The 14470-nt window shown below is 43.7% G+C and overlaps 1 protein-coding gene across 2 annotated transcripts in view; it reads left to right on the top strand.

Annotated features, from left to right (window-relative positions):
* Nucleotides 1–877: 877 nt before the first annotated feature.
* The window catches only part of GLCCI1 (glucocorticoid induced 1), a 107879-nt gene continuing 94286 nt past the window's right edge, over nucleotides 878–14470 (top strand). For both annotated transcript variants that reach the window (XM_062178305.1, XM_062178304.1), the window contains exon 1: nucleotides 878–1347. In XM_062178305.1, coding sequence (XP_062034289.1) covers nucleotides 912–1347 — 436 coding nt within the window. In that variant the 5' untranslated portion in view covers nucleotides 878–911. The remainder of the gene's footprint in view (nucleotides 1348–14470) is intronic.

Raw genomic sequence — 14470 nt, 5'->3', positions numbered from 1 at the left:
CAGCGGATGCAGGTGTACTTGCAACCTAACTTTGCCTTAAGTGTCCTCTGCCTTCAGTGGCACACACGGCCCGGGGCGTGTGCACGTGCATGGGCGTCCGGGCACGCGCAGGACACACACTTGGACCCACTTTCCGAGTCTCGCCCTCACCTCAAAGGCTGTCAACTCTTAACGCCCCTCCTACGCGTACAGCCCCCTCCCCACCCTCCCTCCCCCAGGCCCCGCCCCTAGAGCAGGAGTCAATGCTGTCATTGGTAAGGCACACTTTCACTCGTATCCCAAGGCCAATCACTGGGGTGCTGAGGGAGAGCGGCAGAGCCAATAGGGGTGCTCGCTGCGGCAGCGGCCGGGTCCCGGGCGCCTGGGGGCGGTGCCGGGGGCGGAGTGCGGATGAGGGGATTAGTTGCCATTCCGAGTGAGGAGCGCCTAGAGGCGGCGGCGGTGACGGCGGCGCCTGAGACTCCGCGGAGCGCCGGGCACCTCGAGGCCCCCTTCCCTACAGCCGGGTCCCAGGAGCCGGGGTCCCGGCCCTCCCTTCAGCTGCCGGGTTTTCCCGCGCGTGCAGCCCCGCGAGGGCTGAGGAGAAGGCTGCGGGCCGCCCCCGGGGCTGCGTGAAGCGGACGGCCGCCCTGTCAGCGCGATGTCTGGCGCGGCGGCAGCGGCTCCGAGCCCCGCGCGGCCCCGGCCGTGACCGCCACGCCGGGCCGGGCCGGGCGGTTGGGGCCGTTGGACGTTTGTTTTCGCAGCCTTCCCCTCCCCCCTCGCCGCGGCGGCGGGGGTGCGCGCTGGGAAGGGGGAGCCCGGAGCTCCGCCCCCTCGCGGCCGCCGCCCCTCCCCCTTACACACCCGCACGCACCATCGCGCCGGCTCCCACACGCTCGCGCGCCTCGGGGTCGGCCCGCCGAGCCACCATGTCCACTGCCGCCTCCTCCTCCAGTTCCTCTCAGACCCCTCATCCCCCGCCGCAGAGGATGCGGCGCAGCGCCGCGGGCTCCCCGCCCGCCGCCGCCGCCGCCGGGAGCGGGAGCGGTGCGGGCGGCGGAGGCGGGGGCTGCGCCCCTGCTGCGGGAGGCGGCCGGCTGCTGCAGCCCATCCGCGCCACGGTGCCCTACCAGCTGCTGCGGGGCAGCCAGCACAGTCCCACGCGCCCGCCCGCCGCCGCCTCCGCCGCCTCGCTGGGCAGCCTCCCGGGGCCCGCCGCGGCCCGCGGCCCCAGCCCGCCCAGCCCGACGCCGCCGCCGGCCGAGCAGGCGCCGCGGGCCAAGGGCCGCCCGAGACGGTCCCCTGAGAGCCAGCGGAGGAGCAGCTCACCTGAGAGACGGAGCCCCGGCTCGCCCGTGTGCAGAGGTAGCGAGCCCAACCCTCCCGTCCTCCCGGGCTGCGTCTCCCCGACGGTGCCCTCTGTGGAAACTCCAGCCTCTGCGGGCTTGTCTTTGCTAGTGCACTATCGAAGGTGTGAACGTGGCTTTGGGAATCTCAGCCCGCTGCGGTCGCTGCGGGGCTCGGAGCGGCGAACTGAGAAGCAACTTTGATCTGACCCTCCTGCAGACCCCTCGGGTTTTATGTGGCATCTCTCGCCGGCGTGGAAAGGTCTTTGAGTGGAAGCGCTGCGAGCTCACTCGTGTGCGTGCTGTGGGTGGCCGGGGGAGGAGGAGCGGGGCGAAGCACTCGGGCACGCACACAAACTCGGAGCAGCGGATAAGGTGGTGGCGGTGATCCGCAGCCTCTTTGTGCTTGCCTCCAAAGTTGCTAACGTGCCTGTAACTCCCAGATCGGTCCCCTTTCTTCTCTGGAGGGCTGATGGCGTGCCATGGGATGTAAGGGTGCCTGCTGGAAGTGGTGAGGGGTTAGTTTTCAGTGTGCAACTGAAGTGCATAGGGTTGGTTGTGTGTGTGTGTGTGGTTTTTTTTTTTTTTCCTCCCCTCCCTGGTCTCCCTCTCGCCTCTACTTTATATAGTCATGCATCAGAGCGGTACTACACTAGAAGCAGTGTATGCCCAACCATGATTTTCATGGTTAATTTATGAAAACCTATTTGTGGAGTATGTTCACTTTTTCTTCGCATTTTTAAGTTCACTTAGCAGTTGGGTTGTACTGCTAAAGGATCTCAAGTTTCTTTTTTGTTGGTGTCAAAGGTGATGGTGACCTGGTGGATGCTGTGGGTTTCCCTGAATGTTTTCTGTTTTGGTTTGGTTTTTGTTTACGTCTAGGGACCCAGCGCATGATCTAGGTGAGTCCTGGGGGAGAAAAGGAAGATAAGCCAAAACACGGACTTAAAGCTCATAAGGGAGAGTGCGGTAGCTAATATTATTTCGATATCAGCCTAGAGCTACAGCTACAGCTGCTGCTGCTGCTGCTGCTGCTGCTGCAGCTGCATTGTGGAGGGAACAGATCATACTAAGTGGAAAGATCTCTGCTTGGAAGGGAAACATTGTCAAGCTCTGTGCAGTGTTTGTGTGGTAGGTGGAATTTTTTAAATGGAGTTTTCTTGATGAAGGTGTTAAAGTTGGTGAAAGTGATTGTCTGCCTTATGAAAGACTGTCGTTTTGGTGGTCTTGTTTTAATATTTCAGATTTGTAATTGGCATGTTGCAAAGGCACTTGTTTTTAGACCACTTGGTAGTGAACCAGAGAGTAGGATGTAGTGCGATGGGATGAGTACTTGAGCACCAAGAATCACATCCTGTAATCTGTATGCACCGGGAGGAATTTGCTCCCCCACTCCTCCCCCAGGTCAAGCCAGCTGCTGCAGAAACTGACATCCTCCAGCAAATCCTGAATGAATGAATGAAAACAACGTGATCGCCCTAATAATGACCACAACTGAACACACATCTTTGGCTGTATTTTATAGAAAAGGCCACCATTTTCTAACAGATTAATGCCATATGCAACTCCCTTGCACGTTTTCTTGAGCTACATTAAATTAGAGATTAAAAAAAGGCAGCAGTTTCATAAATTTTTTAGTGATTTAGCTTCCATAGCGCATGTATTGGGTTTTGGGATTTTCTTGTAGGGACTAAAGTATCAGGCATAAAATAAACCTTGCAAATTGTGGATGAAATGTTTTTGTGGGCACAGCAAGAGAAGTTTCAGCAATTGCTACAACAATATAATGGCCAACTAGGATCTCCTCCCCTTTTGTTGATAAACACGAACATCTTACAGCAGATAATAGTACAACTTGTTTTTTCTGCATCCTTCAAAAGCCTTAATTGCTTAGAAATTACATGCTCCATCATCAAGTAGTTTTAATGAAATTTGTGATCAGGCTTAAACTATCTTCTTTGTTGTAGTATGGCACATCCGTGTTTAATGCAATTTTAACGCAATCATGATGAAAACACTTTTCTGAGTCTGGTTGTGCATTAGATTTGCAGCATCAGAGAGCTTGTGTTGGGAATGGAAGGGCTTTCTCTGTTGGAGATGTTTTTCTGCTGTTTTTAACACCAGGTGGTTTTGTCAGTTTCTTGCATTGACGTGATTTTAAATGCAGGCTCTTGAGCCCTCAGTTCCCTGATTACATTACCCCTAGGTTACTTCTCTATCCCTCCTCCTTCTCCCCTGCATTAAAACTATACAACTAATCTATTCTACTTAGCCATTAAAACCCATACCAAGGGCTTATTGGATTTTTTCAGATGATTATCTATTCAGTTTGTTTTGAATTCTGCAAGATCCTGATTTTAGTGAAATTTAGCCCACCCTGGTCAAGGCTTCTGCCGCTTCCACTGCTGCTGCAGACACTGACATCACTATACTGCATGAATGAAAAACAACAACGTGCTCCATTTCTCCTCTGCTCTCAGCCTTCTTCCTTTCCTGCACATTTCTGTGTGTGTGTGTGTGTGTGTAAGATGGTGGTGTTACACTGCATTTGAAACTACATTTTTAAAAATTAAGTCCTTGGTGGTTCAATGGATGTGTGTTCAGTATACAAGCATATTGTTTACAAAAAGCTTCAAGTGCTATAGACGTTTCAGCTAGAGGTGACACAACTGAGCATTCACTATTTTAGCATTTTGTTTGGTGTCATGGTTATGGAAGAAAATATAGAAGCTTTGGACAGTTTTCTTTGTACTTCTTTTACTGAGAAGAAATTACAGAACGACATAATTAGCAAATGCATATCACCATTATTTCCTTAAACATTCTTAGTGTGTGTATTTATTGGGTTAAGGCTAGAATAATAAAGAATTGATATTCAGATTATTTCACAAAGCTGAGGGAGAGCTGAATTCTCCAAATAGGAACAATCAACTTTAATGCTGTCATGATATTAATGTATAAGTGCAGCAAAAAGGTAGGAATTCCCTTTATTTCTGTAGCAGAGTTTTAGATAATTTAAATGATTGCAATTAACTCAAGATGCATAAAACACCTTGCTCTGAATAAAGGGCATGGAGCTTTACAGATCGAAACCATTGTTTATGCTGATGGATCCTCCTCTTTCTGTTTGTATTTTTTCTTTTGTACTATTAAAACTTCAAGGTTTGTTATTTATATTCATTTCTGTACTTCTGCCATTAGTGAAATGTCACCCTCCCCCTTGTTTGGTTCTGAAGGGTCTTGAAGTGGTGAATGACAAGCTGCTGAATGCATCCTCAGACTCCCTGTGATGTGTTTGTAATAGATGTAAAATCATAAAGTATTATGCAAATAGTTATTTTTTGTAATGGTAATACATAAAGTCTACCTTTGAGATAAATAGAACTCAAATGAGAATAGAGCAGGATGATAATGGTAAAATTAATGATCTTTATGCTAAAATCATTAGTAACAACTAACAGAGAATATAATAAAGTTGCTTCTATCAGAAACCTTATAGGGCAAAACCCATGGGTATAAACACAGAAATACTCAGAATTTTACTTTGTAAGTAGCAAATGCAAATTCTCTTTTGTTTTTTTATTTCATTAAGATGAATTATAAATTCTCAAAGATGTAAAAACAGTTGCATTTAAGTGCTGTGAATGGAGAATGCTGCTTATTTTTAAGTATACCAAATCTAGTAACAGAAACATGGAAGAGCTTATAATTTATATAATGCCTGCTATGAGAAATAGCATGTGTTAGTTCCTGATTTTAACATATCAGATTTATTTAAGCCTAATACTCTTAACAGATTGCTAATGCTAGAGTGAAATTTGATTAGAATTTTTCATGTTATCTTGAGAACCTCATTGTTTTATACAGAGAGGTTATGTTTCTGTTTTAAAAGATAATACCAAACCAGCAAGCATATAATGTTGAATAACTGCATTAATCTGTGTATGTCTATAGGTTTTAATCAGTTTGTTTGCTTTCAATTTTTCAGTCTTTGCTTACATTTCTCTTTTTGAACCTTTGCTATGCTGTTTATGGAACACAAAAAAAATTAGTAACTTTTTGGTCTTACTGTTTTCAGATAACTCAGACATTCTCTTCCTATAAAGTTTATTCTCAGGATGATATTCTTAGAAAATAAGGCCTCCCTCTCTTTAAAATTAATTTACTTGGAGTGCTTGTAGTAACTTGCTTCAAAGCTTCCCTGTGGTATAGTGAAAATGCATAGAAGTTTTAGCTTTCCATAAAATAACAGATTTCAAATACCGATTTTTGGGAAACATTTTCAACCTCTGAGAACTGCTCTAAATAGCCACAGTGTCCATTATTCATGGATCTAATATTTCCCACCAGTTATTGCATGGTACATAAAATTTCCAATCAATGAGTAGGTAGCAAAACAGATAAGTGAATTTATAAAGTTATTTAGTCAGTCAACTTATATTCAAGGAGTATATTCCTTTCAAATAACTATTACTCTAGGCATATTAAATGTTAAGTAACTAAGGTGAATAAAAGCTCCTTTAATCAGTTGTTAACTCTGTCAGGTTTTGTGTGTGTATATTATAGTGAAAATCCTTTCTTTATTTGCAGTACTTTTTACAGAAGGACATTTCATTCATTACAGTGTACAAATCTGCAGGGACTTAATACAAAGTTGAATTTGTACATTGGGAAAATGTTGAAGGATAATGGCATCTTTGTGGCTTTTATTTATTTATGTTTTTGTGGTTACATGGACTATATGTAATTAAGAAGACAAAGGAGTAACTGGGATCCATGGCACTGAATAACATGGAAATAAATGATAGTGTTCAACAAATGATTAATAGGAAAGGGTTTTCCTTAAGGCTGAAATTTTAAAATATTCTGAAAAGTATTTCTAAAACATTCAAATATAGCTGATAATCTTCCAGGGAGTATATACTAATCACTTAGCTATTAAATTTAGTTTGGTCTCTTTTCCAGATCTGAGACTTCCCAAAATAGACTTTTCTGCAGCACCTGCCCTGGGTCTGTGACAGGCTCTGTTATCTTTTATCTTCAGCATATCATTTTGTTATCTTACTAAATGTCTAAGAAACCAAATCACTGACCTTCTTTCTGTCCTATACTATTCATTTTATCAAGAGTTTGAGCTTTAACTTACTGTGGTCTATAGGTAGTTTGCCAGGAGTAAACAGGGGGAATGAGACTCTCACCCATATGTTGATGTAGAAAGCCTTGGGAACTGATGGAAGAGCCAGGAACCCCTGTCTTTCCTGCCATCCCTCATCTGGACCCTTAGAAGTACCCAGGGCTTCACTCATCATCCAGCCATTTTATAAGCATTTGTGCTTATTTTGCAAAGAACATCATAATAGATTACTAATAATTGTGAAAAATGTGAGGATTTTACTTATATTATGAACAAATTTTTGAAAAATAGTTTTCTGGTATTTCATTTTTTTAAAAGATTTATTTTGTTTGTTTGAAAGGCAGAGTGAGAAACAGAGAGAAAGAGAGGGAGAGTGCTTGCATTCACTAGTTCACTCCCCAGATAGCTACTTGGGGCTGGGCCAGGCTGAAGTCAGGAGCCAGAAACTCCATCCAGGTCTCCCACAAGGGTAACAGGGCCCCAAGCACTTGGGGAGCTAGATAGAAAGTAGAGTAGCCCAGCATTTGCTTATATAGGATTCCGGCATCACAGGCAGTGACTTAACCCTCTGAGCCATAATGTAGGCCCCTCAATGTTTCACTTTAGTGGGGAGAAATTTGGCAGATACCTTTAAAAAAAAAAGATTTATTTATTTATTTGAAAGTCAGAGTTACACACACACACAGAGAGAGAGAGAGAGAGAGAGAGAGAGAGAGGTCTTCTATCTACTGGTTCACTCCCCAGATAGCTGCAAATGTCAGAGCTGCGCTGATCCAAAGCCAGGAGCCAGGAGCTTCTTCCAGGTCTCCCACGAGGGTGCAGGGGCCCAAGGACTTGGGCCATCTTCTGCTTTCCCAGGCCACAGCAGAGGGTTTGATGGGAAGTGGAGCAGCCGGGACTCGAACCAATGCCCACGTGGGATGCTGGCACTGCAGGTGGCAGCTTTACCTGCTGCGCCACAGCACCAGCCCCGGTAGATAGCTTTAAACACTGTCATTGGTTTCAAGTGAATGTTCCTGAGGCAGATAGCAGGAGGAGGCAAGTTGGCAAATACCTCAGTGACTTCCCCTATGTGATACTGTATTTCTAGTTGTGAGTAGAAGAAAACATTTATTTGAGTGCTAACTATATGTCAAGCCACCATCTGTGTAGGGTCTTCAAATAGTTTTTGAAAAATGCTTATGGAAAAAACAATTGTTTATTTTTGCACCAAAATAAACTTACTTTTAAATATTTCTGTGAACTTTTTGAAATTCCCCTGTATACTTTAATTTAGCAGGAAAGTGGATTTAGGCTGCAGGTTATCAGATTCCAGATCTAATGTTCAATCCACACAACTGTCCTATTGCTCTCAAAAAGACTGATGTTGATGATCAGCTAGGGTTTCTGAGCTCAAAGAATGGCAAAGGAATGAGTTTTCTTTTGTTTCCATGGTACTTGTATGCTGTGATGGTGTATGCTCTCACATTTTCAGAATGTCTAAAACTGTGAGACCTAGATTGGTGAAGGTAACAAATAGAGTATGAATATATTGGCCATTTTTCTTCATTTGTTTTTTCATGCAGTGAGAGAGGGAAAGAGAGAAGACGATCCTTACTTCTGAGTGTTTTAGTTGTATGAACTTGATTGTTGTGACCCTTCTTATGGGGAACCATAGTCTGTATTGTCCTTGAATTACATTGTGAGCAGAAGTACTTTTCTGTGTTCATAAATGTTAAAAGTCACATATAATGGTAAGCTGATTAATGCTTCAGGCATCACTGAACAGATACTGGTCAAGAGTGATTGTCAAACCAACTGGCGTTAGGTTGATTCTGCCCTCTAAAGAGACAAAAGTTGTGTCTGCAGTTTGTGAATTTTAACTATGTATGCATATCACTTTTAATGAATTACCACCATGGTACATCTTAATGATGACTTGCCAAAAATAAGAAGTTAAAGAAACTAGTGGAGTCCATAGTATGTGGCAAAGTCATTGTCTAAAAATCTCTACCAAATTAGAATTGTGAAGAAACCCACCAAACATCTAGATGTGTTTCATAACAAAAAGGTAAAAATTACTGCAACTTGCTGCCTAGTGTTAGAGAAAATCAAATATCTGTCAGCTACTGAGAATAATAGCCTCTTATTTATCCAGTATGGCCATGGGGAGAACTTTTGTATGAATAGTCCATTAGTTCATTTTAACTTTTGCATAACTGAAAAGTTAATTTTCTGATGATGTTTTCTGAAATTACTGTATACTTATATTATTTTTAAAAGATTTTATTTATTTATTTGAGAGAGTTACAGACAGTGAGAGGGAGAGACAGAGAGAAAGGTCTTCTGTCTGCTGGTTCACTCCCCAGGTGTCCGCAAGGGCTGGAGCTGCGCCGATCCAAAGCCAGGAGCTAGGTGTCTTCTCCCGGTCTCTCATGTGGGTGCAGGGGCCCAAAGACTTGGGCCATCTTCCACTGCTTTCCCAGGACACAGCAGAGAGCTGGAATGGAAGAGGAGCAATTGGGACTAGAACTGGCACCCATATGGGATGCCGGCAGAGGATTAACCTGTGCGTCAAGGTGCCGGTCCCCCATATATTTATATTATTGATAACATAATAATATGTTGCTTAAGAAAGTAAGAATGAATAAACCATAAATGAACTGTGGTTTAATTAGCTTTATTAATACCAATTATGTATGTAATGAAATGTTCATCATAGTAGTATTGAATACACAATTGGATGAGTGGGGTAGGCCTTGTGGCACAGTGGTTAAGTCATCACTTGGGATGCTTGCATGCCGCATGCCGCTTTGGAGTACCTGTGTCCAAGTCCTGCCTCTGCTTCCAGTCCTGCTAATATGCACCCCAAGAGGCAGCAGGTGATGGCTCAAGTAATCGTGCCACACAAGTCGGGGATCTGCATTGAGATGCTCTGGCCCCCTGGTTTCACCCTGGACCAGCTCTAGCTCTTGTGGAATTTGGGGAGTGAGCTAGCAAATAGATTCTAATTCATTCTCTCTCTCTCTGTCTCTCTCTCTCTCTGTCTCTCTCTCTCACTCACTTACACCTTTCAAATAAACAAATAAATTGAGCTGAAAGAAAAACACTTAAAAAAGATTGAATGAGTATTGACAGAGTCTTGCTATAACTGATTCTATAACTTTGCTTTTGGGATTTGTTGTTTTGCTGATAAGGTGGAATGAAGCATATGTGGTTACATTATTACTTAACACTATGACTGGCTATTTTCTCTAGAATTATCAAGCAAATTCCATGGTAATTATTTTCCAAATGATTCCATAAGAGTTTGTAAGGGACAAAAAAGTGTATTAGGAAATAATGAATTTAGAGCCAAGAGACTTAGGTTCCATTTTCGATTTTGAACATTTGACTTGGGGCCGGCGCCGGCACACCGGGTTCTAGTCCCGGTTGGGGCGCCGGATTCTGTCACGGTTGCCCCTCTTCCAGGCCAGCTCTCTGCTATGGCCCGGGAGTGCAGTGGAGGATGGCCCAAGTCCTTGGGCCCTGTACCCGCATAGGAGTCCAGGAGGAAGCGCCTGGCTCCTGGCTTCAGATCAGCACAGTGTGCTGGCTGCAGCATGCCCCTGCAGCGGCCATGGTGGGGTGAACCAACGGAAAAGGAAGACCTTTCTCTCTGTCTCTCTCTCACTGTCCACTCTGCCTGTCCAAAAAAAAAAAAAAAAAAAAAATTGGTTTGGAATAAGTAAGTAACTCACATCTTCTCTCCATATTTAAAATGCAGGGGTGTTACTGTAAAGATTTTGGGTGGGTAGGGAAAAGATTCTGCTATTGAAAGGAGAAGAAACTTGTTTAAGCTAGATGATTCTTAATAAAATTAGTTATCATATATTGAGCTTTTATACCAGCCACTAATCTTCACTAGAACCCAATATTGAGTAACCTCTTTTCACTGATGAGGAAGTGAAGGCCTCAGAAGTTAAGTAATTTGCCCAAGGGTCAGGCAGCATGCACAAGGGGTCTGGCGTGCTCTTGCAGTACTCTAAGCCCTTAAGGGGGCATGCACAGTGTGTTATCCCATTGCTTATCCAGTGAAGCCCTGAAAAAGCTAAAGATAGCTTTGGGAGGTTGGGTGAAGAGAAAGTTAAATGGGACTATAACCCAGGTCCAAGGAACGTAAAATAGCTGTAAGTATCCCCAGTGATTTCAGGCCCCAGGTAAGAACATCATAGCACTTTGAAACCTTATTACACCATTATGAGGCCTTCTTCTTGGTCCTTAAAGGATCTGTCACTTTATTAATACATAATTTAACATTTAATTATTTAAAGCTTTCTTTCACATGAAATCTCAAAATCTGGGTAGAATAAATTCTTTCTTTCATATTTGACAATATAATCCTTAAAATATCTGCCTGTTTATAATAAAGTATTGTAAGAATCCATTATAATTCTTCTATCTGTTGCTACTTGAGCAGCGTTTAAAATGGTATATTTCTAATATATCACTGACATGGCAGAGTAATGCACTCTACCTTAAAAAATAATTTGATTTTTACCTACTTGGCTCTTTTACTAATGAGTTTTCTAATGTGATGCAGAAAATAAATTTCAGTCTTTTACTAATTTCCTCCATATTGTTTGGGCATTTTTTATTTGAGTGTCATTCATATTTACTAACAAAGTAGGCAGGCATACAGGCTAAAATTGATTAGATTTGTGAACTGAAAGACCACGCCTTCACCATGCCCCAGTGTGCCCTCATTCCCCTACCTGGCCACACCTGGGTGCCCACCAGCCAATCAGATTAATTAACCACTCCCCTTTCCCCTTCCCTTTGGAAATGGGTTAAAAGCCGGGGCACGGTGTGGCCTGGTGCCTCTCTTCTTCCCTGGACTCTTGCCAAGAGGGGGCTGGCTGTAGCCCTGTGCCTCCAGGGCACATGGCCTTTGGGCCATGTGCTCCAGGCTTCCTGGCCTAGATGCTCATCCACCTGGCTGGTTCCTGGTGCTTGGTATGAACCCCTATTCACCTCTTAAATAAAGTTCTCACTCTCCTATGCATCTTTCTCACTGAATAAAAGCTTAAAATGTACCATGCTGCCTCATTTATCTGTGCCGATATTTAGAATTCTTTAAATATTAGGCAAGAACCCTCTTGGGCTTATTAATATTGGGATTTAATAATAAGCCCGTGGTGAAATCGTATGACACCCCAAATTCTGGTAGCACATGTGGCACCCTGCATAGCATTTCTAGGGAACTTTTTTTTTTTTTTTTGGACAGGCAGAGTTAGAGAGAAAGGTCTTCTTTTTTGTGTTGGTTCACCCCCCAAATGGCTGCTACGGCCGGTGCACTGCGCCAATCCAAAGCCAGGAGCCAGGTGCTTCCTCCTGGTCTCCCATGTGGGTGCAGGGCCCAAGGACTTGGGCCATCCTCCACTGCGCTCCCCGGCCAGAGCAGAGAGCTGGCCTGGAAGAGGAGCGGCCGGGACTGGAACCCAGAACCCGGTGTGCCGGCGCTGCAGACGGAGGATTAGCCTAGTGAGCTGCGGCACCAGCCATCTAGGGAACTTTAAGCAGCCACATTTTAGTGTAAATTTTAGGGGGGTCTTGTCCAATTTCACTGAGAGCTCTGCTTTACGGTCAATGGGGAAAATGAGTTCTTTCCTAAGCAATATTATAGAAATTATGTTTTTGTTACATGATTGCATCTTAAATAGAATCTATGTGATGAGTTAGGTTTTCTTGTGGACATCTTTTATATAATTTATTTTTCTAGTTAAGCATGCAGACACCAGTTTATAAGTTGAATTTAGAAAGTACTATTAGTATCTTAAAAGATAGCAGGACTCAGTTGCTCAGGGTCACATTAGGTTTGGCCACACAAAAACTGCTGTTCTCATGGAAGCTTGGGAAGTGATCCTTCCATGAAAGCATGGAATAATCAGAGTAAAGTACAGATTTGTTTCTTTGTTAGCTGATTGTAAACAAAATATGAAGATACTTCCAGAAGTTCCTGCAAAATAGAACAAAAAGATAAGTTTATTTTGGTGCAGAAATTTTTGAAGTTCATGTATAGTTTTTTTCCATAGTACAAATTATCTGAAAATTTTGAGGACCCCCTTTTATGTTGATGATGTGTTTGAAAGTTCTGTGACAATACCATTTTCTTTGCTTCTAAAGTTTATTCTTAGCATTACTCTGATACATCACCCTAAAAAGAATCAGCTGTCCTTTTCCTGCTTTTAGTTAGATCATTTAAGTGTCTGGTAGTTACTAAACAGAGGTTTGCAAATATTGCTAAATGCAGTTTCATTAGTATTGCAAAATTGAAGATTTAGACTGTGCCCAGAAATTAGTTTTTTTTTTGTTTGTTTTTTTTTTTTTTTAGAAAAACTACAACATTCTACAATATTTTGATTAGTTTTAAAAACTTAAAATTCATATCAATAGTTCCATGCTGGAGTGACCCATTGTTTAAAAATACCTAGTTCAGGGGCCAGTGCTATGGCACAGAGGGTTAAAGCCCTGGTCTGCAGTGCCGGCATCCCAAATGGGCGCTGGTTCGAGCCCTAGCTACTCCACTTCTGATCCACTTCTGTTGTGGGAGACCCGGAGGAAACTCCTGGCTCCTGGCTTTGGATCGACTCAAGTCCCGGCCGTTGCAGCCATTTGGGGAGTGAACCAGTGGATGAAAGACCTCTCTCTCTCTCTCTCTGCTTCTCTTCTCTCTGTGTAACTCTGACTTTCAAATAAATAAATCTTTAAATAAAACAACAACAACAACAAAAAACCTAGTTCAAGGGGCCAGCGCCGTGGCGCAGTAGGTTAATCCTCTGCCTGCGGTGCCAGCATCCCATTTGGGCGCCAGTTCTAGTCTCAACTGCCCCCTCTTTCAATCCAGCTCTCTGCTATGTCCTGGGAAAGCAGTAGAAGATGGCCCAAGTGCTTGGGCCCCTGCATCTGCATGGGAGACCTGGAGGAAGCACCTGGCTCCTGGCTTTGGATCACATAGCTCCAGCCGTTGTGGCCATTTGGGGAGTGAACCAACAGAACGAAGACCTTTCTCTCTGTCTCTCCCTCTCATTGTCTTTAACTCTGCCTCTCAAATAAATAAATAAAATCTTAAAAATAAATAAATAAAAATAAAAATATCTAGTTCAATGGCATTTTTTCACTCTTTGTTGTTTTTTTTAGAAACGTCTGGTCATGTGTTCTATACACATAAAGATTAGAATAGATTTAATGTCATTTTACTGATAATTTATTCAAGAAATACTTGCTGTCAGGTATTGTACTAGTTGTTGACAGTACAATAGTAACTAAACCAGTGTATTTTTCTTTCTCTTTCACACTGTGAAACTGAAGAACTGTTTGACCTTTACAAAAAACATACTCTAGGCCGGCGCTGCGGCTCACTAGGCTAATCCTCCGCCTTGTGGCACCGGCACACCGGGTTCTAGTCCCGGTCGGGGCGCCGGATTCTATCCCGGTTGCCCCCCTTCCAGGCCAGCTCTCTGCTGTGGCCAGGGAGTGCAGTGGAGGATGGCCCAAGTGCTTGGGTCCTGCATCCCATGGGAGACCAGGAGAAGCACCTGGCTCCTGCCGTCGGATCGGCGTGGTATGCCGGCCGCAGTGCGCCAACCGCAGCGGCCATTGGAGGGTGAACCAACGGCAAAGGAAGACCTTTCTCTCTGTCTCTCTCTCTCTCACTGTCCACTCTGCCTGTCAAAAAAATAAAACAAAAACAAACAAACAAACAAAAAAAAAACCAAACCATACTCTAGGTACAATTGGTGTGCTCACATTTGTATTTCTGAATTGAGTTAGTTCTTTTACAATGTGCCACAATTTGACCCATTCTCCTCTCTAAGCTTTCGACTTCATCTGTAAATTATTACGATTTCATGCTTACATTTCTATGTGAACTTGAGCCTTTTAATACTTCTGTTTTGAAGTTGAGCACTCTGTTTATATTTTTTTCTTTTATTAGATGAAACTTAGCATAGTTTGATCTCATGCTTTCTATAATCCAAATGTATTGTTG

Source organism: Lepus europaeus, chromosome 20 (genome assembly GCF_033115175.1).
Source record: "Lepus europaeus isolate LE1 chromosome 20, mLepTim1.pri, whole genome shotgun sequence".
NCBI classification, from domain to species: Eukaryota; Metazoa; Chordata; class Mammalia; order Lagomorpha; family Leporidae; genus Lepus; species Lepus europaeus.
The sequence above is the reverse complement of the archived record's forward strand: the minus strand, read 5'-3'. Positions and strand labels throughout refer to the sequence as shown.